This window comes from Mirounga leonina, unplaced genomic scaffold (assembly GCF_011800145.1).
Source record: "Mirounga leonina isolate KUSES-001 unplaced genomic scaffold, KU_Mleo_1.0 Mir_115, whole genome shotgun sequence".
In the NCBI taxonomy this organism is placed as follows: Eukaryota; Metazoa; Chordata; class Mammalia; order Carnivora; family Phocidae; genus Mirounga; species Mirounga leonina.
In genome coordinates, this window is record NW_023270268.1 from 85,130,884 (window position 1) to 85,155,870 (window position 24,987).

The 24,987-nt window shown below is 40.3% G+C and overlaps 1 protein-coding gene and 1 pseudogene across 2 annotated transcripts; both read left to right on the forward strand.

Moving 5' to 3' along the window:
• The first annotated feature begins 145 nt into the window (after positions 1-145).
• WDR53 (WD repeat domain 53) lies at positions 146-13,271 on the forward strand. 2 transcript variants are annotated; one of them, XM_034999907.1, is made up of 3 exons: positions 146-220; positions 6,588-7,083; positions 11,782-13,271. In XM_034999907.1, the coding sequence occupies exons 2-3, from the start codon at positions 6,604-6,606 to the stop codon at positions 12,376-12,378; spliced, it is 1,077 nt and encodes a 358-aa protein (XP_034855798.1). In that variant the 5' UTR covers positions 146-220; positions 6,588-6,603; the 3' UTR covers positions 12,379-13,271. The 2 variants fall into 2 exon arrangements, with proteins under 2 accessions (XP_034855798.1, XP_034855799.1); XM_034999908.1 differs by lacking the exon at positions 146-220 and adding an exon at positions 1,506-1,556.
• A 6,578-nt stretch (positions 13,272-19,849) lies between these two features.
• Positions 19,850-20,591, forward strand: LOC118000533 (annotated as a pseudogene).
• Positions 20,592-24,987: the final 4,396 nt, after the last annotated feature.

Consider the following 24,987-nt stretch of genomic DNA (forward strand, 5'->3'; position numbering starts at 1 on the left):
CGGAACCGCCGGACTCGCACGGCCTCCCCGCGGCGCGCCCGTGGCTCCGCCATACTGGTTGAGGGCACGAAGCAAGGGCGCACGCCCAGCTCGCTCGCGGTTCCTCTCGGCCCCGGATGTGACTGTTTGGCTGAGGCGCCCCGCGCCCAACGCTACGTGGGATTGGGCGCCCACGGGTGAGGTCATCACGAGGCGCCGAGGAGGGAAGCGGGAAGCGCAGGTATGAGGCTGGCCCCTGTGGCTTTGTGGCTGTCCTCTGGTGCCTTTTCCTCTTTTTGATCTAGTGCTCTCGCGTCGGCCTTCTTGGGCCCTTTTCCCTGTGTCATGTCTCTGCTTCAGACTCCAACCTAACGCATGAAACTTCCCTCTCTTTGCTAGCCAGTTCCTAGCTCCGCCACCTTCGGCTTGAATTGGATCTTCTTCCTTTACTTTCGGCAGCTGAGGTCGTCTTCTCCTGGTCAGACCCTTTTGTTCTTTATTGGTAGTGGTACTTAATCAGAACATGTGTCCTAGCGTGTATTCGGCAAGTAAGGTCGTCATTTGAATCACCCCCACCCCCCGCCCAAATGTTTGGATGGCCTAAAAGTGCCGTGTAATTGCTGATTAAGTACTGCATTTTTTGGACAAAATGTAGCCTTTCCCAGTCTTTCCTACTAACCCGATTAGTGGGCGGATCAAGGCAGCGTGTTTTTATATAATTAGACATTCCAATAGGGAGAATGATGTGAAGGCTGTAATTATAGATGATTTCTGGGAGGAGAAAGAATTTAAGCATTATTTGGTCATACTGCGTTTTCCTAGGTGGCCAAAAGTTTTCTGACAGCCTTTAAAGAATGCTTAGTGAGAGAAAATACTAACCATCATGTGAACAAGGCACTGGTAGGGTCCTTTACTCGGGTTTTATATAATTTTCAAAACAACTCTGAGATAATTATAGGGTTCACAGATTTCCTTAGAAGTTAACTCCACTGTCTTGCCTTTATGTAGTAAGAGATCTTTCCAGTAGTTCCCCTGCCGTGTATAATACATTTCTAGTTCTCCATTAAAAACAACAGCAACTATCTTCTCTACTCTCTGGTAAATGGTGTTTGGTTATTATTTGCTAGTTCCTTCTTCCCAGATGTTTTTTTCTCCCAGCTTAGTAACCCAGATTCTTTCCTTACTAGTGCTGATGCCACAGGCCTTCAATCATTTTGGTTGCTATCCAGCTTCTCCACATCAAGACCAACTTTGGAAAACCCAAACATGTGAAGAAAAGTTGACTTATACTTACTATAGTGATAATGATTACCTTATATTATTTGAATGGTAGTGTAATCTCAGGCTAGGGAGTTTTATTATTCATTTTTCAACTTTCAACTATAGGACATCCAAGGAAGGAGGTCTAGGTTTGTCTGAGAAGGCACTTAAATTTCTTTTAAATCTTTTTTTTATTTTTATTTTAAGTAGGCTCCATGCTCGGTGTGGAGCCCAATGCAAGGCTTGAACTCACCACGCTGAGATGAAGACATGAGCTGAGATCAAGAGTCGGATGCGTAACCGACTGAGCCACTCAGGTGCCCTGGAAAAGATTTTCTTTATGACTAGGTCCTTTTCTTTCTACAGATCACCCTCCTGACCTTGCCCCTCCCCCTTGCACTTTGACTGTTCAGAACTTCCATCTTTGCCCTCCACCCTTTCTAAAACTGCTCTCAAGATACCCCACCCTTCGCTGCCCACTCCATGATCTCATTAGGTGTTGAAGGAAACTATTATCTAATTAGAGTAATTCACAGTAGGACATGATTAATTGCTGTTTAGACATTACCCTTTAGACGTTGCCTATGAGAAGTTTGTTGACCTGATACCTGAATATGGAGATAATGGCACTTACCTATTTCTGGTAGGCTTTCCAGTCCCAGTAGGAGAAAAACAAGAAACAGTGGCTTGACAACTCATTTCTGAAAGATTGTTTTCATTTAACCCAGATTCAATTACATTTTTTTTCCCACTGCCTTCTACCACAGCAGTCTGTTGTTGAATAGTTTTTCATGGTGGTCTTTGGGTATGTTTTAAGTAATAACAATTTTAATTTTGTAGACTAAACATGTGATTTGGGGGGCTCTGGTTGACTCAATGATTAATAGTCTGCATAAGATAATAGGTCTCCATTTTTATTTTTCTGACTAGGTTGGTGATCAGTAAATATTATCCATGTGATGCAGAGATTAGAAGTTTAATTTGTTTAAGAGGTGAAGGTAGAGCTGACCTTGTTCTTGTGAGATTAATAGATACTACTGGTTCCATTATGGAAAATTTTATGGGAACAGTGTTGTTATTTATAATAGTTCCTTTAAGTACAAAATCCATTTATTGCCTAATTTCTCACACTTTGGGGTGAGCTTAACCAAATGTGTCTTTAAAATTGAATTAATCTTTTCCATTAAAAAAAATTATATTCAGAAGAAAATACTAAAACTTTGTCTGCCAGTCAGCATTTACTTAGGTCCCCTGTGGGTAGATAATGTGATGGAGAAACAGAAGTACAAGAAACCCTATTTCATTCTCGTCTTAGATAAAACCTAAAATCCCAGTAGGGATCCAAAACCTCTATGCATACAAAATCCTAAAGCTGTAGAGGGCAGACTTCAGGACTTTAAAGTTGATTTCACTGTAGAAAAACTAAAACTAATGTAGGAAATAAATGATCAGATCTCTAAAGAAAGGAGTTAAAATTATTTGTAACTTAAGTGGCTTTTTCAATGGTTACTACAAACTTCGTATTTTAAGGTAGTATATTATCTATATTATATAACAAGTCAGTAGTCACCACAGATGGCAGTCCCTAGGCCTAAATATTGTTAATACCTTTCATTTTAAATTGTGCTAAGTGTCCTTTTTTCTTGGTTTATCTTGAACATTTGGCAAAAGTCTTTTTTATGGTAGAAAATTAACTACTATTTCATTACTTGTCAGCAAAAATCCAACCACCAGAGTTCCCTGTCTTTACCTCTCTCTGAGTCATTTCCTCTCCAGACCTCTCCTTTAAAACTTACTTGCTTCAGTCTCGAAATTAGTTTCCTCTGTATTCTAATTCAGTGCTTCTGCTGAAATAAAGTATATTTTTGTCTTTCCCATTTTGTTGTCTTATGAAAATTGCTGTATATGATTTTGTGACCATGTTTCTGTTACTCCCCCACCCCTCTGTTACTTTGATTACTGAAAGATTAGAGGTTTTTTTAGCAGTCTAGTTCGTTATTTTGTGTATGTGTAAGTGCCTAAAAATGGGAGGAAATAAGCTTTGTGTCGGGAATAGAAACTTTAGGCAGGTTGCCAGTATTTTAAATTATTTTTCAAAACAATATTAGGAAATTTATCTGCAATTGGATTGAATTCAGGTATCATATCTGAAAATATGAAAGCAACTATGGCAGTTTCTCACTAGAGAAATTCTCCCTTGGCTTGTGAAATGAAACATTAAATTTGTTCAGGTAGATTTGCTTGCTTCCTTTTGTCTGAACAGTTAGAGTTATATAAATTGCCCTTATTTCCTTTTTTTGCTTTACCCAACAGACAGTTGAGGCAGGGTAGAATTATGTGGCAATTTCATTGTATAAGTCTGGGATGCCTAGTATATCAGGAAGTCTAAATTTTGTACATAAGTACGTAAGTACATAAGTACAATAAGTACTGTTAAGTGTAAGTGGGTAATAAGGTAATTAAAAATGTGTGAGTAGGAGCGCCTGGGTGGCTCAGTCGTTAAGTGTCTGCCTTTGGCTTGGGTCACGATCCCAGGGTCCTGGGATTGCGCCCCGCGTCGGGCTCCCTGCTCGACAGGAAGCCTGCTTCTCCCTCTTCCACTCCCTCTGCTTGTGTTCCCTCTCTCACTGTCTCTCTGTCAAATAATAAATAAAATCTTAAAAAAAAAAAAATGTGAGTGTGGGGTGCCTGGCTAACTTAGTCAGTAGAGCATGTGACTCTTGATCTCAGGGTTGTGAATTTGAGCCCCATGTTGGGTCTAGAGATAAATAAATAAACTTCAAAAAATAATAAAAATACCTGAGTACATTTAAAAGCTGTAATGAATTATTTGTGGCTTTTGGTTATTTTCTGCACTTTCAGAGAATACTAACAAGTTAAAAACTATTGTCAAGTGGAATTGTTAGAAAATGGTCTTCGTTATTTAAAAGTTTGGGATCCCTTTACATTGGATCCCATGTACAAATCCTAAGGACCAGATGACTTTGATCAAATTATTTAACATTTCTGAAACTCAAGTTTTATCTTTAAAATGGAATAATACTAAACAGAAGGGTTGTGTTGAGAATAAAGTTAAATAATGTACTGAATTAGTCTCTGGTGGTAAAACCCAAGGATCTACATTTTTAACCAAATCCCTGGATGATTATTGGTGTAGTATTCTCAAATTTTAGTGTACATCAGCATCACCCAGAGGACTTCTTAAAACACATGGCTGGGCCCCAACCCCAGCATTTCTGATTCAGTTGGTCCAGGGTGGTATTGGGCAATTTATATTTATAAGTTCCTAGGTGATGCTGCTGGTCTGGAGGCCAAACTTGGAGCATCACTGGTGTAGATCTATGATGCCGCTTTGACCAGCCTAATAAAAATAGGAAAAGTGAGGGGCATCTGACTGGCTCAGTCAATGGAGCATGCGACTTTTGATCTTAGGGTTGTGGGTTTGAGCCCCACTTTGGGTGTAGAGATTACTTTAAAAAATAAATCTTAAAAAAAAAAAATAGAGGGTGCCTGGGTGGCTCAGTCGTTAAGCGTCTGCCTTCGGCTCAGGTCATGATTTCAGGGTCCTGGGATCGAGCCCGGCCTTGGGCTCTCTGCTCTGCAGGAAGCCTGCTTCTCCCTCTCCCACTCCGCCTGCTTGTGTTCCCTCTTTCGCTGTGTCTCTCTCTGTCAAATAAATAAAATCTTTTTTTTTTTTTAAAGATTTATTTATTTGAGACAGAGAGAATGAGAGAGAGAGAGCACATGAGAGAGGGGAGGGTCAGAGGGAGAAGCAGGCTCCCTGCCGAGCAGGGAGCCCGATGCGGGACTCGATCCAGGGACTCCAGGATCATGACCTGAGCCGAAGGCAGTCGCTTAACCAACTGAGCCACCCAGGCGCCCCAAATAAATAAAATCTTTAAAAAAAAAAAAAAAAAAAAGGGACGCCTGGGTGGCTCAGTCAGTTAAGCGTCTGCCTTTGGCTCAGGTCATGAACCCAGTGCCCTGGGATCGAGTCCCGCATCAGGCTCCTTGCTCAGCAGGGAGCCTGCTTTCTCCCTCTCCCTCTGCTGCTCCCCCTGCTCACTCTCTCTCGCCCACTCTCTCTCTCTCTCTAACAAATAAATAAAATATTTTTAAAAAAAATAAAATTAGGGTGCCTGGGTGGCTCAGTTGGTTGAGCGACTGCCTTCGGCACAGGTCATGATCCTGGAGTCCCGGGATCGAGTCCCGCATCGGGCTCCCTGCTCGGTGGGGGGATCTGCTTCTCCCTCTGACCCTCCCCCCTCTTATGTGCTTTCTCTCTCCTCTCCTCCTCTCTCTCAAATAAATAAATAAAATCTTTAAAAAAATAAAATTAAAAAAATAGAGAAAGTGATAGTGGTAATATTTGTTGAACACTCATTATGTACCAAGCACTATTATATGTGCTTTACATATATTATTTAATTTTCTATGATCCTATAAAATGATGCTATTATTACCCCCCCATTTTATAGAGAAGGAAAATGAATCACAGAGAAGTTCAGTAACTTGCCCAAAGTCACCTAGCTAATAATAGGTAGTAAAGCTATTCAAACCCAGAGAATCTAGCTCCAGAGCTCTTTCTCTAAAACGTTCAGATAAAAGATATAACCTGATGATTGAGCAGCTCTTTTAAAAAGTATTTTTCCTAATTTAAATATATAATGTTTATTCCCTTTTTTTAAGATTTTATTTATTTACTTCAGGGGGAGGTAGACAATGGGGGGCAGAGGGCAGAGGGAGAAGCAGGCTCCGTTGGGCAGGGAGCCTGATATGGGGCTCGATCCCAGGACCCCAGGATCATGACCTGAGCCTAAGACAGACAACCAGCTGAGCCACCCAGACGCCCCTATGTTTATTCTTATGTGAGCTTAACATCAAATGCTGGAAGACCAGGTTTGCCTGGGTCTGTGATTACAAAGAAAGCCTATTTATGGGGCTCCTGGGTGGCTCAGCCGTTAAGTGTCTGTCTTTAGCTCAGGTCATGATCCCAGGGTCCTGGGATCTAGCCCTGCATTGGGCTCCCTGCTCAGTGTTGGAAGCCTGCTTCTCCCTCTCCCACTCCTACTGCTTGTGTTCCTTCTCTTGCTGTGTCTCTCTCTGTCAGATAAATGAATAAAATCTTAAAAAAAAAAAACCTATTTATGCATGTGCCAGCCAGGTACCCCACAATCCTGTGTCCAGCTAAGCTTTTGTAGACTTGATCTTCAAATGTCTTCTTTAAAATTAAGGTTTTTTTAGATATCTTTTAAAAATATTTAAATGAAATACTGCGTATTGCATTAGTCTGCTACCATCAGGTTCATAAATAAGAGATTATAGTTTTTCCCCCCTCCTCTTCACAGAGTCTCCTGGGCCATAATGGCAGTCAAGTGGACTGGTGGACATTCTTCTCCTATTCTCTGCCTGAATGCAAGTCAGGAAGGATTAGTGGCTTCTGGAGCAGAGAGCGGTGATCTCATGGCCTGGGGTGAAGATGGGACTCCTTTAGGACATACACGCTTCCAAGGGGCTGATGATGTTACCAGTGTCTTATTCTCTCCCTCCTGCCCCACCAAGCTCTATGCATCACATGGAGAAACCATTAGCTTACTGGATGTCAGATCCCTCAAAGGTTCCTTGGACCATTTTCATGTGAATGAAGAAGAAATCAATTGTCTCTCATTGAATGAAACTGAAAACCTGCTGGCTTCTGCTGATGACTCCGGGGCAATTAAAATCCTAGACTTGGAAAATAAGAAAGTTAGCAGATCACTGAAGAGACATTCCAATATCTGTTCCTCTGTAGCTTTTCGGCCTCAAAGGCCTCAGAGCCTGGTATCCTGTGGACTGGATATGCAGGTAATGCTTTGCAGAGAGTACTTGGGTAATTTCTAAATGAGTTTGGTAACGATCGGATTACTGATCAGGCTAAATATATCTTTGCATTTTCTGTTCTCTACTGACATGTCTTTTCTATGTATGAATCATAAGCCTTACTTCTACTGCATGTTTAATGCTAACTTGACAAAGCCTAGTAGGTTTCATTCACAAAGTAATCATTTATCCTTTAGCCTTCCTTTCTCTATGCTTAAAAGTGATAAACTCTGGAATTTGAATATTTGATTTTAATATCTTTAAACAAAAGAGCATGCTGAAGGCAGACGTTATCACCCACTCTCTACAAACTCTGTTTTGTTTTTGTGGGGTTTTGTTTGTTTGTTTGTTTGTTTTAATGAGGGACTGGGATTTTTTCTTTAAAATTCTGTGGTACATCAATTGAAGTATTGTGTATTGGTGATCAAGGTCAGAGCACTGCATTCAATGAGTTTTAAAAGGAACATCACAAATAGACCAAATGCAGAGGAAAGCCATCAGGAGAGTTAGATATATCTAGAAACTCCATTTTTGGGGGAAATGGAAGTGTTTAATTCTTGGTTTTCATGAGAGGAAAAAGTGGAATGTGCTAGTCTAAACAGAAGTCCTAGGGAAGCAGATTTTGGTTTTTTGTTTAAGATTTTATTTATTTGAGAGAGAGTGAGAGAGCATGAGGAGCAACGGGGAGAGGGAGAAGCAGGCTCTCTGCCGAGCAGGGAGCCCAACATGGAACTCGATTCCAGGACCCTGGGATCATGACCCGAGCCAAAGGCAGACACTTAACTGACTGAGCCACCCAGGCACCCCCAGATTTTAGCTTAATAAAGGAGAGCTTTCAGATAGCTTGAACGTTCCCATAGCAGATGTACTTGCTCTTAAAAGTAAATCTTGTATCACTGGAGTGAGAACGATCATGGCTTCTCTTTGGTGAGCACTTAGTACTTGCCAGTGCTTTACATATATTAGTTTTCACTCTAGTCACACCCTGATACTTACTCTTTCTTTTTTAGAAATGAGACTGGGGTTTGAAATAAGTGTCCACATAGCTGCCTGAATTGAGATTCCGAACTTCAGTCTCTCTGGCTCCAAAGCCTGTATGTTTTTCCTGTGACGCCAGCAGTGCCAGGCAGGATATCATGAGTAATGTAGTAGAAGAAGTTCTTGGTTTGGGAACAGGTGACTCCTAGAAAGAGAACCATTGTCGACTCATGACCTGTGTGCCCTGCACTGTTCTAGGCATTTAATCTACATTCTTAACTGTGTATCTTTCAAGAGTATGATTCCATTAATAGCATCAAAGATTTGTCTTTCTGCCTTTTTGGCCAGCAGTATTTACTACTCCCTTCTCTACCCTCTTCACCCCCTCATCAGTTAGAAATAAACGAGGCTGGTTGTTGCTGTTTTCATAATGACTGCTGTTACCCTCCCCCAGACTACTGGTATTTAGTAGGCAGAACCAGGGGCTGTCTTATGATGATTTCAGCGCTGGGACAGTCCCGAAACAATAAAAAATTGTCTTACCAAAAATGTGTATAGTTCCTCTACTGAGACTCATTCTACACTTGAGGTGCACAATGATCCTATGACTTGTAAACTCCTTTTCCACTCGTAGGTCTTGACCAAGCCCTTACAAACCTGCATTTTCTACCCTCGTGGTGATAACCTGCCTACTTGCTTGTGCAGAAAGACCTAACACATCCAGGTGGATATCTGTTTTAGTAGACAGATTGTACAGTGTCTCTTTGACTAGTCATTCTTTTATCCTTAACCTATACCAGTTGTCAGTCACTGGTTCATTAACTTAGGCATGGTACTTCTCAGATTAGTAAGAAATAGGCATCCAGAATTTATCATTTTGCCTCCAGTTCTAGGAAAGATGATAGAGTGGCAGACAGCTGCTAGAGAACAGTAGAGGATATAAATATTTCGTGAGAAGGAGATTTAGATTACGTAATTGATTTGACTCCCAAGACTTGCTAAAAATTCACTGTAGATTAATTTCTTCATTGGGTTGTGCTGTAACAACAGTGGTAAGACAGCACAACTATGCCTTTAGGAAATTACTTTCCTTCACTGAAGTTGAAACTGTAATATCTTCCACAATTTACTTCTTAAAACCTGGTTATCCAGTATGATTCTAAACTTTAAGGGGACGCCTGGGTGGCTTAGTCGGTTAAGCATCTGCCTTCGGCTCAGGTCATGATCCCAGGTCAGGTCCTGGAATCGAGTCCCACATCGGGCTCCCTGCTCGGCGGGGAGCCTGCTTCTCTCCCTGCTTGTGCTCTCTCTTTCTCTCTGACAAGTAAATAAAATAAAATATTTTAAAAATAAAAAAATGAACTTTAAGAACAGCCTCCCTATGGAAGGGTCCAAGAATATAGGTATAGTAGTAGAAGGGAATTCTTATAAGATTAATTTGGGGAGCACTTTCTCTCTGAACAAATATTTTATCTCAAAGCAGGAATTGAATTATTGCCACACACAGTGTACCTATTTTTGTTATTACAGAAATTATAGAAATTATATTCTTCAATCTAGATAGGTTTAAATAATTAAGCAAAGCACACTTGGAGGGGCAGGGACCTTAAAGTGATTTATTAAGACATTTGAGACTGCTTAATTTTTTTTTTAAGATTTTATTTATTTGAGAGAGAGAGAGAGTGCAAGCATGAATTGGGGGAGGGGCAGAGGCAGAGGGAGAAGGAGACTCCCCGCTGAGCAGGGAGGCCGATGCGGGGCCTGATCCCAGGACCCTGGGATCATGACCTGAGCCGAAGGCAGACACATAACTGACTGAGACGCTTAACCAGGTACCCGAGACTGCTTAATTTTTATTAAGTAGCTATAAGATATGTGTGTAAAGTATAAGAATAAAATTAAATAAATACATCAGTGGCCATCACTCAAATATAGTTTTCTCTCGTAAAGACCTTTGGAAATTTAAGACCATCATATATTTCTGTGGCATACACATTGATTTTTTTTGCCCTTCCTTTCCACATCTGAAAATAAATGGTTCAAAGGTTAGTTATTCTTTCCGGAGTTTGAAAGATCACTAGTACCAACACTTAAGGATCAGGATGGTAGAAGAGGCTTTTTTTCCTTGAAGATGATTCTCCTGTGTGGAAAGAAATGTTTTTGTAGTGAGAAAAATTCCTAAGCAGGGTCACTTGGATGTGATTGCATTCACTTCTGAACACTTGCCAGTTTTCCACTTTCTCCCCCTCTGACATATTTTAGGACCATATACCCCAAACTTTTGTATTCATTTCTCAGTATCTCTTGCTTTCTTGCTTAGGGTGATACCGCTTGAACCACTGGTTGAGAAATTGTAAAACATTGTAGAATCTTTGGCAGTTAGGAAGAGTAAAGTGGTATAGAGAATGTCCAGGCAAGAACAGTCTGGGAATCTTCAGTACTTGGAAATGATTCTTGGATTGGTAGAATCTGGGATGACTGTTAACACATTTAGATGATTTCAGTAAATACAAAAAAATGTTGAATCTGCTGAAAACACTTTGGGTATAGACATTAGCAAAGATGAATTGAATCTCAGGGCTCCTGGCTGGCTTAGCAGTGGAGTATGTGACTCTTGATCTTGGGGTCATGAGTTCAAGCCCCACATTGGGCATGGAATCTACTTAAAATTTTTAAAAAAGAAGAATTAAATCTCAAACTGACAAGCTAGTAGTATATGTTAGTTAATAGTGTAGAAATTAAATATGGGAAAGAGAGAAGCAGGCTGGAATAGTTAGGAAAGCCTTCTTAGAGGGATAGAGAGGTAAGCCCCTAAAATGGGTAATTTAGGTAGTGTGAAAGGAAAGAGAAAGTATTCCAGATTTCATTTATTTAATTGACAGGCTTTTTGACTTGAAACCGGCATAGACTAAAATTAATAAATTTCATAATCTTCAGGGCTCTTGAATGGCTTAGTTGGTTAAGTGTCTGCCTTCAACTCAAGTCATGATCCCAGGGTCCTGGGATCAAGCCCCACATTGGACTCCCTGCCTTGCGGGGAGCCTGCTTCTTCCTCTCCCTCTGCTGCTCCCCCTGCTTGTGCTCTCTGTCAAATAAATAAATGAAATATTTAAAAATAAGATAAATTTCATAGTCTTCTATTTTACTTGCAGAGATGAGGGTACAATGACTTAAAGAAACTTAAGAATGTGGATTACACTTTAATGGGGTTGTTAATCAGAAGTTATTTAGGATCTTGTTCTCTAAATTCTACCTTACTGCCCATTGGCATCCTAGTTTTGGCACCAGGGTAGCATTCCACTGGCATATTGTGGTGCCATATGAACTTTTAAAAATTTAATATTGTTGGGGCACCTGGGTGGCTCAGTTGTTAAGCGTCTACTTTCGGTTCAGGTCATGATCCCAGGGTCCTGGGATCGAGCCCTGCATCGGGCTCCCTGCTCGGTGGGAAGCCTGCTTCTCCCTCTCCCACTCCCCTTGCTTGTGTTCCCTTTCTCGCTGTCTCTCTCTCTCTGTCGAATAAATAAATAAATAAATAAATAAAATCTTTTAAAGAAAGAAAATAAAAATTTAATATTGCTGGAACTGTGTCATAGTAATTATTGTCAGACTACTTTGATGACTTTATTAGAAGTGGAGTAAGCATAATAGTTGAGCAAAATGGCTAAACCTCTGTTTGACTATGTAACTTCCTCTTATTTAAAGGTAATGCTGTGGAACCTTCATAAAGCACGGCCACTCTGGATTACAAATTTGCAGGAAGATGAAACGGAAGAGATGGAAAGCCCACAATCACCTGGTCAGCTTTTAAACCCTGCTTTAGCCCACTCTGTGTCTGTGGCATCATGTGGCAATATTTTTAGCTGTGGTGCAGAAGATGGTAAGGTTCGAATCTTTAGGGTGATGGGAGTTAAGTGTGAACAAGAACTGGGATTTAAGGGCCATTCTTTGGGAGTATCCCAGGTCTGCTTTTTGCCAGAATCCTATTTGCTGCTTACTGGAGGGAATGATGGGAAGATAATGTTGTGGGATGTAAGCAGTGAAGTTGAAAAAAAACAGAAGAGTCCTACAAAACCTACTCACAGGAAGAAAACTAAAAGAGCAGCTTATACCAAGCAGGGTGGAAGCACTCATGCTCCAGTAGCAGATGAAGAAGAACATGGCAAAATTTTACCAAAGCTAAGTATTGAACATGGAGAAAAGGTGAACTGGCTCCTGAGTACAAGAATAAAGGGATACCAAAATATATTAGTAGCTGATCAAACTAGTTGTATATCTGTATATCCCTTAAAAGAATTTTAAATCCAATAAAATTATTTGAAAAACTGCAGCAACTTTTTATAGGTTAAAAAAAATCCTGATTCTTCATTCTTGTCATTCTTAATGTTTGTCATATGTGGAATAGTACTGTTCCATCGTATAAATTATAAGGCATTTGGGTAATACTTTATATAGTAAATGACATATTAAAATTTGAGGGAAGAGAACTAATATTCACTGAGTAATGGCCATATACCAGCCATTTTACAGGTTTCATTTCTTCTTCCAAATCTGTGATGTGGGTGATTTCCCTCATTTTATTGCTACAGTAATCGAGACTCAAAGATATTAAGTAACAAAGAATGAGGAAGATTGCAGGCATGATTACTTACCTGGAAAGGATTGTGGTTGTCTTGTCAAGCCTCCTGCTTCAGGGAAGCCCACATGTGATCTATTCCAAATGTAGTCACCACATTAGTTATAACTGGTTATTTCCGATCCTAGGATGTCATAAGGAGTCTTACCAAGTTGGAAGAGGAAACCTGTTCTTGCTTGTTCTGTGTTAAGCCCAGAAGGCTTTGCTGACAATTACTTTTTGTTGTTTCTAAGAAAAGGGCTTCAGGGTCAAATCAGCTTTAGGATATTATGCAGTAATCCAAGCTGTGGTGCTGATAGAACCAAGAATAGGCTGAAGTTATGAATAAGAAGTTCTGACTAAGAAGATAAAAAGTAGAGAAGAGATAGAAGACGTAAAGAATATGGGGTGCCTGGGTGGCTCAGTTAGTTGAGCATCCGACTCTTGGTTTTGACTCAGGTCATGATCTCGGTGGTGGGATCTAGCCCAGCATCGGACTCGGCTTAGCGCAGAGTCAGCTTGGAATTCTCCCTCTCCCTCTGTCCCTCCCCCTGCATGTGTACTCGTGCTCTCTCTCTCTCTCTTTCTCCCTTTCTCCCTCCCTCTCAAGTAAATAAATAAAATCTTTATAAAAAAAAAAGAATAGAAACCAAGATAGTATGTCAAGAGTAATTTCCTTTTCATCATGGCCTGGTTTGCTCTCTTCTCTACATGTTCTTTCTGCTTCTACTTATACTGCCTACTATTGTTTTTGGTTTTTGTTTTTTTTTAGAGAGACAGCTTGAGGGCAAGCAGGGGGTGTGGGGGAGAGGGAGATTCTTAAGCAGACTCCATACCCAGTGTTGAGCCCAATGGAGGCTGGATCTCACAACCCTAAGATCATGACCTGAGCCAAAATCAACAGTCAGGCACTTAACCAACTGAGCCACGCAGGTGCCCCTATACTAACTACTCTTACATTCCAGGTTTTGAAGAGAATCTGGTTATCATTACCCTTGTTTGTGGAGAATTCTTTAATAAGTGTGATTTTAGTCTGAACACTTGTTCAGTGACAGAAACCAAATTCAAATTGGCTTAAGGGGGTAAAAAGTAGTTTTTTTGCTCACATAACTGAGAAGTCCAAGGATAATCCAGCATGTACTGCTGGGATAGATAAGCTGGTAAGATGTGAGTCTACAGGTTCCCAACCTGTGGAAAGTCTTTCCTAGAGGTGGGGAGAGAGAATACTCAGTGATTTTGAGCCTTGAAACAACCTTACCTGAAAGAAATGTATTCCTAGAGCCTTTTTTTTTAACTTGCAACTAAGAGTCCTGATCAATTAAGTGGGCCATCAATAAATATTGTTGAGTGATCTCACTTGGAATTTGAGGAAAGGACAATACCATCTTGGCCCTAAAAAATTCATTGGTAGGGGTACCTAGCTGGCTTAGTTGGTGACGCATGCAACTCTTGATCTGGGGGTTGTGAGTTTGATACACATGTTGGGCACATAGATTACTTTAAAAAAAAAATTATTATTGGCAAAGGACCTTGGCCTGAGTAATGACAGAAACAAGGTTCTAATTCCAGCCCTGGGCAAGGCTCTCGTCCAATTTGGGCTTTAGTTTCCTTGAAAGTGAAGGGCTTGAATTAGAAATCCTCTAAGGTACCTTTCATGCCACTGTTAAATGAAATGAAAATACCACCATCATAATATGATGCTTATCCAGTGATTCTAATATTAAAATATCAGGAAGGACTAATGCTCATGGCTAATCTCTGGAGGTTTTAGAGGGATCTTTTGAAAAATTACCCAAGTACAGCATCATTTTAGCTATTGAGTCTGAATAAATTTATGGGAATAAGGTAAGAAGTATTTAAACCAGAGTTGAAACATCAGCCCTAAACTTATTTTGCTTGCTGATAACATACCCACTCAGACCGCTTAAGCAAAAGGGAAGTTTACTATTAGGGCATGGGGAGCAGAATTCTCTAGTTTACTAGAGCAGAAATGTAGCTTGGCTTCACTTGAGTCTTTAATGAGGTAAACCATAAACAACCAAAGCAGCTGGGGCACCTGGGTGGCTCAGTCAGTCAGTCAAGCATCTGCCTTCAGCTCAGGTCATGATCTCAGGGTCCTGGGATCGAGCCCTGCATCAGGTTCCTGCCCAGCACGGAGTCTGCTTGTCCCTCTCCCTCTGCCCCTCACCCCTGCTCATGCTCTCTCTCTCTGTCACTCACTCTGCACTCTCTCTCTCAAATAAAATTAAAAAAAAAAAAAAAGGCAAGCTATGGACTAAATATTTATCAAAGCTCAAAAAATCATACTTTTATGATTATAGAATTTTATTGTCACATCGGGGATTAGGGCTTCAGCATATGAATTTGGGGGGACACAAATAATGAGTGTAGATGAGGAGAGCATGAAGGGCTAATTGTGAAGAACCTAATGGAAAAAGAGGGGGGTAATGTTTACAGAAGAGCATATAAAGTATAAACATCTAAAGGTTTTACATTATTTTTTCTTACTTGGTCTTCAAAACTTTTTATGTATTTTGTACTTATACTACATACAGATTCGGACTAGTCACATTTCAACTACTCAATAGCTGCCTTTGCTAGTGGCTACTGTATTGGACCGTGCAAGTTCCAGAAGACCTAAGATAATAATTATGATGGCCGGGGCACCTGGTGGCTCAGTTGGTTAAGTGTCTGCCTTCGGCTCAGGTCGTGATCCCGGAGTCCCGGGATCCAGTCCCACATTGGGCTCCCTGCTCAGTGGGGAGTCTGCTTCTCCCTCTGACCCTCACCCCACTTGTGGTCTCTCTCTTAAATAAATAAAAATTTTTTTTTTTAAGATTTTATTTATTTGACAGAGAGACACAGGGAGAGAGGGAACAGAAGCAGGGGGAGTGGGAGAGGGAGAAGCTGGCTTCCCGCAGAGCAGGGAGCCCAATGTGGGGCTCGATCCCAGGACCCTGGGATCATGACCTGAGCCGAAGGCAGCTGCTTAATGACTGAGCCACCCAGGCACCCCTTAAATAAAAAAAATCTTAAAAAAAAAAAAAATACATGATGGAAGCTGGATACAAAATACTGTATGATTCTATTTATAAGACTTTTTTTTTTAAGATTTTATTTATTTATTTGAGAGAGAGAATGAGAGACAGCATGAGAGGGAAGAGGGTCAGAGGGAGAAGCAGACCCTCCGCTGAGCAGGGAGCCCAATGTGGGACTCGATCCTGGGACCCCAGGATCATGATCTGAGCCGAAGGCAGTCGCTTAACCAACTGAGCCACCCAGGCGCCCCATAAGACTTTTTTTTTAAGAGTTTATTTATTTGAGAGAGAACACATGAGAGGGGGGAGGGTCAGAGGAAGAAGTAGAATCCCCGCTTAGCAGGGAGCCAGACAACGGGGCTCAACCCCGGAACTCCAGGATCATGACCTGAGCCAAAGGCAGTTGCCTAACCAACTGAGCCACCCAGGCATCTCTATTTATAAGACATTTTAGAAAAGGAAAAGAAGAAAGTAGACAAAGATTATCAGAGGTCAGAGGTATGGTATAGGATTGATTGCAAAAAAGTGCAAGAGAACTTCTGAGGGTGATGGGGTGATGTTCTGTGATCTTTATCATGATTGTGGTTGTGGTCACATGACTAAATATTTGTCAAAGCTCAAAAAATCATACTTTTATAATTATTGAATTTTATTGTATGCAAATTATATTCAAAATATATTTTTTTAAAAAGGCTGCAGGCTATAAAGGTGCATTTTCTTCTTTTTTTTTTTTTTAAGATTTTATTCATTTCTTTGAGAGCGCACAAGCAGGGGGAGCGGCAGTCAGAGGGAGAGAGAAAAGCAGACTCCCAGCTGAGCAGGGAGCCTGACACGGGGCTCAATCCCAGGACCCTGGGATTGTAACCCGAGCCAATGGCAGACGCTCAACTGACTGAGCTACCCAGGTGCCCCAAAAAGTGCATTTTCAAGACAAGTGTCCTAGGGCTCTTTCCAAACCTGTAACCACCAAAGCCCTTGTAAATAGAAAGTTTAGAGCTCTCACACCATTAATGTGTGTCTTGCTCTATCACTACTAATTTTTCACTTAAAATTAGGATTTTTTTCCCTTAGGTTTCACAATTCAAGTTAATGTTTTTTTCTTCTTTTTTTTGTTAAGATTTTATTTATTTATTTGACAGAGAGAGACACAGCAAGAGAGGGAACACAAGCAGGGGGAATGGGAGGGGGAGAAGCCGGCTTCCTGTGGAGCAGGGAGCCCGATGCAGGACTCGATCCCAGGACCCTGAGGTCATGACCTGAGCTGAAGGCAGACGCTTAACGACTGAGCCACCCAGGCGCCCCAAGTTAATGTTTTTTCCATCCTTTTTCTAATTTGAAAGTTATGATGTTAGAAATATGAATACAAGAGTTTAAACTGGGACTGTGTTCAACAGAAACACTTTGGCTGGTTATTCAACAGACACCAGTCCCCCAAAGCCAATAGTCACTAAATACAAGCATCAATAAACCCCCTCTCCAATGTGCTGTTATCAGTTCTCCAGTAACAGCAGTAGCAGAAGTTAACAGGAAGAATTTATCATGTCATAGAGTATCTTTGGCTGAAAAAAACTAATAAAATCTAAAAATGTTTTAGGGGTGCCTGGCTGGCTCAGTTGGAAGAGCATGTGACTGTTCTTGGGGCTATGAGTTCAAGCCCCATGTGGGATGTAGAGATTACAAAAGAGAGAGAGAGAAGGAAAAGAAAGAAGAAAAAGAAAAAGGAAGAGAAAAGAAGGAAGGAATGAAATTTAAAAAATGCTTTAAAATAAATACCAGGTATAAGTAGTTTTTTTTTTTACGAAATTCTGTAAATCTAAAATTTATAAAGTGAGAATGCATGAACCAAGTGAGGCACGTAATTCAGTTAGAGAAATGTCATATAACTGAGTCATTACTCTGTCCAAGGTAGTATCAACTTGCCAAATGCAAAAGAACCTCCTCTAAAACAGTGCCAAATTCATGTGAGAGGTAATTTAGCTTCAGCAAAACAGCACCAGCTATCACAATAAATTAATGTTGACAATTTAATTTTATTAGTTGTAATTTAGTTTGTATTTAATATGTATGTTTCTTTTCATTTTATAGTCACGTAAGAGTTAAAAGAAGTTGATACCTAATGTTGCATTTGGACATATTTAAGCAACATTACACTAAAAGTAATTTCAATATATTTTTTTTCTTCTAGAAACGTACAGTACTCGGGGTGCCTGGGTGGCTCAGTTGTTAAGTGTCTGCCTTCAGCTCAGGTCATGACCCCAGGGTCCTGGGATTGAGCCCAGTGGGCACTCAGCGGGGGAGCCTGCTTCTCCCTCTCCTCTCCCTTTCCCTCTGCCTGCCGCTCCCCCTGCCTGTGCTGTCTCTCTCTCTCTCTTGCTATCTCTCTGTGTCTCTCTGTCAAATAAATAAAAAAATAAAATAAAAAAAAACAACAACATACAGTACTCAAGCTTGAATGCATGAACATGTAGAGTCCTGAAAATCTTCTTGAGTGGCCTTTAGCATCTCCATGTGAGACTAGCATTAAGTGATGTTGCCGGAGAATGTGGGGAAATAGCAAGGGTGGAACCAGTAGTTTGCTGTGGAAGAGGATATTTTGGAGAAACATGGATTGCTCAAAATAAATTCTAAAATGGCCAGATAGGAGAACTAGTCACATAATCAGTAGGAGGTATTAGAGTCAAGAATGAAGCCCAAGTTTTTGATTTCAGTGACTGGGTGGGTCCTAGGGCCATAAATCCACGTAGGGAGCACAAGAAGCTGGGCAGGTTTGGCTACTTAGACCTACCTTATCTGCCCAGACTGGTCCTTGCCATTCTGGTGTCATTACCATCAGCTTTCCAAAATAGCACAGAGCTGTTATTAGTCAGGAGTCTGGCTGCACTGGAGAGGCAGGGGTGATTTGGAGTATTACTGGACTCCTTAAGCCAGAGTGGGGACTAGGCAGACATTTCTCTTTCTCTTTGTTTCCCTTAAATCGCTTTCTCTTAGCATTGCTTCTTTCTTAATAATACGCTCTAATTTTCTAATCGATGCTATTCATGAAGCATTACCTTTTTTGGTTCTTAGAATTTTCAATATTTTCCTTTCCTGCATTGCTCTGTAGAGATTCAGCGCCCCCTAGAGACAGAATTCATAGCTTTCCTGGTGTTCACAGATTTTGGTAGCCTCAAATTAGTCAAGTAACTGGATTAGTCCCTACCTGAACTTTTTTCTATTTTTTTCTTTTCTAAGTGAGTTGGACAATTATACATCTTTTTATCAACTAACTTTCTTTTTTCTTTCTTGTTAGTAAGGAATTCTTCATGGCTCTGAGTAACCATTTATTATTTAGATACCAAAATTTAAAATTAAGTAGACCTCCATTTTGGAGATGGGGAAAGAAAAAAAATTAAAAGAAATAAAATTAATTTTTTGAATTTTCCAAAGTTTAAAAACCTATTTTCCAAAAATATTATTTTCCAGGGTTATAGAATCCTTGTTTGTATTTCTGAAATGTCATTCAGCTCTACTATCCTACCACATATTTTCATTGTCTATGACATTCCCATCAATGGATATGGCTGTTTCTTCAAAGGATGACTTTTCCTTCAAAGCTCTTGTCCTCTGAGACCAAGATGTCTTCATAATCTTAGTTGCAAATCAGATTCACCAGTAAAGATTTGAAAAATATCTAGGTGCCCAAGTCCTATCCCTCAAAAACCCAATTTAGTACCATCAGAGATTCATTATGTTGCAGATCAACTCACCCTTCAAAAATACTAAATAGGGCGCCTGGGTGGCTCAGTTGGTTAAGCGACTGCCTTCGGCTCAGGTCATGATCCTGGAGTCCTGGGATCAAGTCCCGCATCGGGCTCCCTGCTCAGTGGGGAGTCTGCTTCTCCCTCTGACCCTCCCCCCTCTCATGCTCTCTCTCTCTATCTCATTCTCTCTCTCAAATAAATAAATAAAATCTTTTTAAAAAAAAATACTAAATAATGTGGGGGGTGCCTGGCTGGCTCAGTGGGTGGAGCATGTGACTCTTGATCTCAGGGTTGTGAATTCAAGCCCCACACTGGGTGTAGAGATTAATTAAAAGTAAAATCATTAAAAAATACTAAATAATCTGAATGAAATATTTTTAAATTGATTTGTATACCTGTCAGAATGGCTAAAATAAAAAATAGTGACAACACCAAATGCTGGTAAGAAAGTGGGAGAAGCGTCATTTCCGGGCGGCACTGGACGGAGTGGCTAAAGGCCTGCAGAGCAACACAACTAAGTTTTATTGTGACTACTGTGACACGTACCTCACCCATGACTCTCCTACACTGCAGTGGTAGGAAACACAAAGAGAATGTGAAAGACTACTATCAGAAATGGATGGAAGAGCAGGCTCGGGCCTGATTGACAAAACAACCGCCGCATTTCAACAACGGAAGATACCTCCTACTCCATTCTCTGCTCCACCTCCTCCTCCCCCACCTCCCCTCAGTCTCCCGGCTACTCCTCGCCCTGGTATGATGCCAGCGCCCCATATGGGGGGCCCTCCCATGATGCCAATGATGGGCCCTCCTCCTCCTGGGATGATGCCAGTGGGACCTGCTCCTGGAATGAGGCCACCTGTGGGAGGCCACATGCCAATGATGCCTGGGCCCCCGATGATGAGACCTCCTGCCCGTCCTATGATGGTGCCCACTTTGCCAGGAATGACTCGACCAGACAGATAAGGAGAGACAGGACCTCTTTCTATTCATTTTATATTACTTGTTCTACTTCACCAGGAGATCATGGTGCTGTGACTCTGGGTGTTTTCTCACAGCAGGACAAGACTTGCTCCCCCTTCCTATCAAAGAGAGAATAGTTTTTGCCCGGGGAGTAGTGGGACCAAAAAAAAAAAAAAAGGCAATTTTCACTGGTATTGTGAAATGTGAAAATAAAATTGTCAACCGTTTCAGTTAAAAAAAAAAAGAGTGGGAGAAATTAGATCTCTCATTTGTCACTGGTGGGAATGTAAAATGGTACAGCTACTCTGGAAAACAGTTGGGCATTTTCCTACCAAACAATATGCCAAAACCATATGACCCAGCAGTTGCTCTCCTGGGCATTTAAACATATGTTCAGGGGTGCCTGGGTGGCTCAGTCATTAAGCATCTGCCTTCAGCTCAGGTCATGGTCCCAGGGTCCTGGGATCGAGCCCTGCATCTGGCTCCCTGCTCTGTGGGAAGCCTGCTTCTCCCTCTCCCACTCCCCCTGCTTGTGTTCCTCTCTCACTGTCTCTCTCTCTCTGTCAAATAAATAAATAAATAATCTTAAAATATATATATATATGTTCACATAAAAACCTGTACATGAATGTTTATAGCAGCTTTATTCATGGATAGCCCCGAACTGGAATTAGCCCAGATTCCTTAAATAGGTAAATGGTTAAACAAGCTGATATATCCATACTGTGGAATACTACTCAGAATAAAAAGGAACAAACTATTGATACATACAGCAAACTGGATTTCATGTATTTTCAAATTAGTGTCATGAATTTGTAATATCCTCTTTTATTAGTCTTGTCATGAGGGGTTTTTTTTTGCTTTTTTGTTTTTTTTTTAAGTAGGCTCCATGCCCAGCATGGAACCTACAGGGCTTGAACTCATGACCCTGAGATCAAGACCTGAGCGAGATCAAGAGTCAGATGCTCAACCAACTGAGACACCCAGGTGCCCCTTGTCAGGAGTTTTTATTAATATTAATAGCCTTTTCAAAGAACCAATATTTGCCTTGGATAATACTATTATTTGTTTTCTGTTTAATTCCTGCTCCAATTATTATTTCCTTCATTCTGCAATCTTCAGGTTTAATTTGCTCTTTTCCTAACACTTTGAGATGGACACTTAGCTCATTGATTTTTTAGCGCCCTCCCCAACCTTTAGCATATATGCATTTAAGGCTATACAATTTCTTCTAAGTATGGCTTTAGCTATATCCTGTTAGTTTTATGTGCCACACTTTCATTAGTGTTCTGATATAACATTTTATTTTTATTGTTTTGATATAAAATTTAAATTTTCATTGTGATTTATTCTTTGATACATGAATTATTTAGGAACAGGGCAAATATTGACACATTTCCCTCTGATATTGGAAACAAGAGATGAGAAAGATATCTACACAATTATTTGTATTTGACATTCTACTGGAGGTCCTAGATAGTACAATATGGCAAGAAAAAAAAATAAAAGCCGTAAGAATTAAAAAGAAGTAAAACAGTTATTTACAGACATGATTGTGTATTCAGAAAATCAAAGGAATCTAGAGACGAATTGCTAAAATTAAAAATGGGTTTAGTAAGTTTGCTGAATAAAAAGATAAATATACAAAAAAATGGTTGTGTTCTTATATAACAGCAACAATAAAGGAAAAATTAAAAATACCATTTATGATAACATCAAGAAACATCAAATACTTACTAATAAATATAATGAAAAACGTACAAAAACCCTACAGATAAAAACTGTAAAACATGATCGAGAAAAATTAAAGAAAATCTAAAAGAAGGGTTTTATCATGTTCATGAATTAGAAGATTAAATAATATAAAGATGTCAGTGTAATTCTAATCAATCCCAGCTAGTACTGTTATAAAAATTAGGAAGATTGTTGTAAATATTATACGAAAATGTGAATGGTCTAGGGACGCCTTGATGGCTCAGTTAGTCAAGTGGCCAGCCCTTGATTTTGACTCAGGTCATGATCTCAGGGTCCTGGTATCGAGCCCCCTGTCAGGCTCCCCACTGAGTGAGGAGCCTGCTTGAGGATTCTCTCTCCCTCTCTCTCTATTTATTTATAAATAAATAAATCTTTAAAAAAAATGCAAATGGTCTAGAATATAGAATAGCCCAGTTAAACTTGAAGAATGGAGGTGGAGGACTCACATTATATGATATGCTTATTATAAAGCTGCAATAACTAAGAGTGTGGTATGGGCACAAGAATAGATAAATAGACCAATGGGGCAGAATAGAGAACAGAAATAGATATTTATGAACATGCAAACTTGATTAATGACAAACATGCACTGCAGAGCAGTGCGAAAAGGACAGTCTTTGCAATAAATGGGATTTGGTCAATTGTATGTCCATATGGAGAAGAAATGAATATTGATTCTTTACACTAATCCAAAAATTATTTCTAGGTGTGCTTCAGATCTAAATATGATAGGTAAAGTAATAAACCTTCTGAATTAAAAGAAAAAGAATATTTTCATGACCTTGAAGTAGGAAAGATTTCAAATAGAAGACATCAAAATGAAAACTTTGATAAATTGGGCTACATTAAAATTAAGAACCTCTGTTCATCAAAACACATTGTTAAGAAGATACTAGGCAAGCCACAGAGTGGAATAAGATATGTGGGACACATGTAACTGACAAAGGACTGAAATCTAGAATGAAAAAATAACTGATTAACTGATCAATTAATAAAAAAGTCAGACAACCCAATAGAAAAATGGGCAAAAGATATCAATAGGCCAATAGACATACAAAAGGGCAATAAACATATGAAAAGGTGATCAACTGCATTGGAAACCTGAAAGTACAAGCTAAAACACACCCACCAGAATGGCTAACATTTAAAAATGTTAGTATTGGGGCGTTGACAGTATCGGGGCGCCTGGGTGGCTCAGTCGGTTGAGCATCTGCCTTCGGCTCAGGTCATGATCCCAGGGTCCTGGGATCGAGCCCCACATAGGGCTCCCTACTCAGTGGGAAGCCTGCTTCTTCCTCTCCCACTCCCCCTGCTTGTGTTCCCTCTCTCGCTGCGTCTCTCTCTGTCAAATAAATAAAATCTTTAAAAAAAATAAATAAATAAAAAGTTGACAGTATCAAGTGTTGAAACATGGAGTCACTGGAACTCACATACAACTGCACATGAGCGTGAAAACAGGTACGACTATTTCGTAAAACTAATTGGCAGTATGTGTAAAACTGACTATATGCATAGCCTATCCAGCAATTCCATTTCTAGATACATACCCAAAGGAATTCATATACCAAAAGACAGGTACAAGAATGTTTATAGCAGTATTATTTAAAATAGTTCCAAAATGGGGGCGCCTGGGTGGCTCAGTCATTAAGCGTCTGCCTTCGGCTCAGGTCATGATCCCAGGGTCCTGGGATGGAGCCCCGCATCGGGCTCCCTGCTCGGCAAGAAGCCTGCTTCTCCCTCTCCCACTCCCCCTGCTTGTGTTCCCTCTCTCGCTGTGTCTCTCTCTGTCAAATAAATAAATAAAATCTTTAAAAAAAAAAGCTCCAAAATGAAAACTACTCTAATGTCCAACAATAGAATGTACAAGTAAATTGTGATATATTCAGTTATGGAATAATATACAGAAATAAAAAGTGAGCTAAATATTTCACTCAACATGCATGAGGGGTATCTGGCTAACTTAGTCAGTAGAACATGTGACTCTTGGTCTCAGGGTTGTGAGTTCGAGCCCCACATTGGAGGTAGAGATTACTTAAAAATAAATAAATAAATGAAATATAATTTTAAAGCTTAAAAAACAAAAAACAAGCATGAATCTTACAAACATAATATTGGGCAAAAAGGAACCAGTCAAAAAATAATACACACATCTAGCCATGACAGAGTAACTGGTATCAGACTAATCCTCTTGTCATACACAACTAGATAACTACAACAATGTAAAATAGTTATTTTTGTCATTGTACCACAGGCAGCACAGGACAGTGATTACTGAGAGAAGGGGGAACAAATGAAGTGAGCCTTACAATTTCCCTAGCTTTCTTCCTGGTAGCATTTACCAAATATCAGCATAGGGAGGATTCCAGAGTGCCTGGGTGGCTCAGTCGGTTAAGCATTGGACTCTTGGTTTCCACTCAGTTCATGATCTCGGGGTCATGGGATCGAGCCCCATATCAGGCTCCATGCTCTGCATGGAGTCTGCTCGAGATTCTCTCCTTTTCCCTCTGTCTCTCCCCTCTCCTGCTTGCGTGCACTCTCCCTCTCTCTCAAATAAATAGATAAATCGTAAAAAATTTTTTAAAAAAAGGAGAAGTGCCTGGGGGGCTCAGTCCATTAAGCATCTGCCTTCAGCTCAGGTCATGATCTCAGGGTCCTGGGATCAAGCCCCATGTCAGGCTCCCTACTCAGCAGGGAGTCTGCTTCTCCCTCTCCTTCTGACCCTCCCTTCTGCTCATGTTCTCTCTCTCTCTCAAATAAATAAAATCTTTTTTTTTAAGATTTTATTTATTTATTTATTTTA

What these genes read in the sequence shown, in the direction of transcription:
- WDR53 (XM_034999907.1), top strand. Translation starts at nt 6,604, where the DNA reads ATGGCAGTCAAGTGGACTGGTGGACATTCTTCTCCTATTCTCTGCCTG. An exon ending in CCTGTGGACTGGATATGCAG is followed by an intron (nt 7,084 to 11,781) that starts GTAATGCTTTGC and finishes TCTTATTTAAAG; the next exon opens with GTAATGCTGTGGAACCTTCA.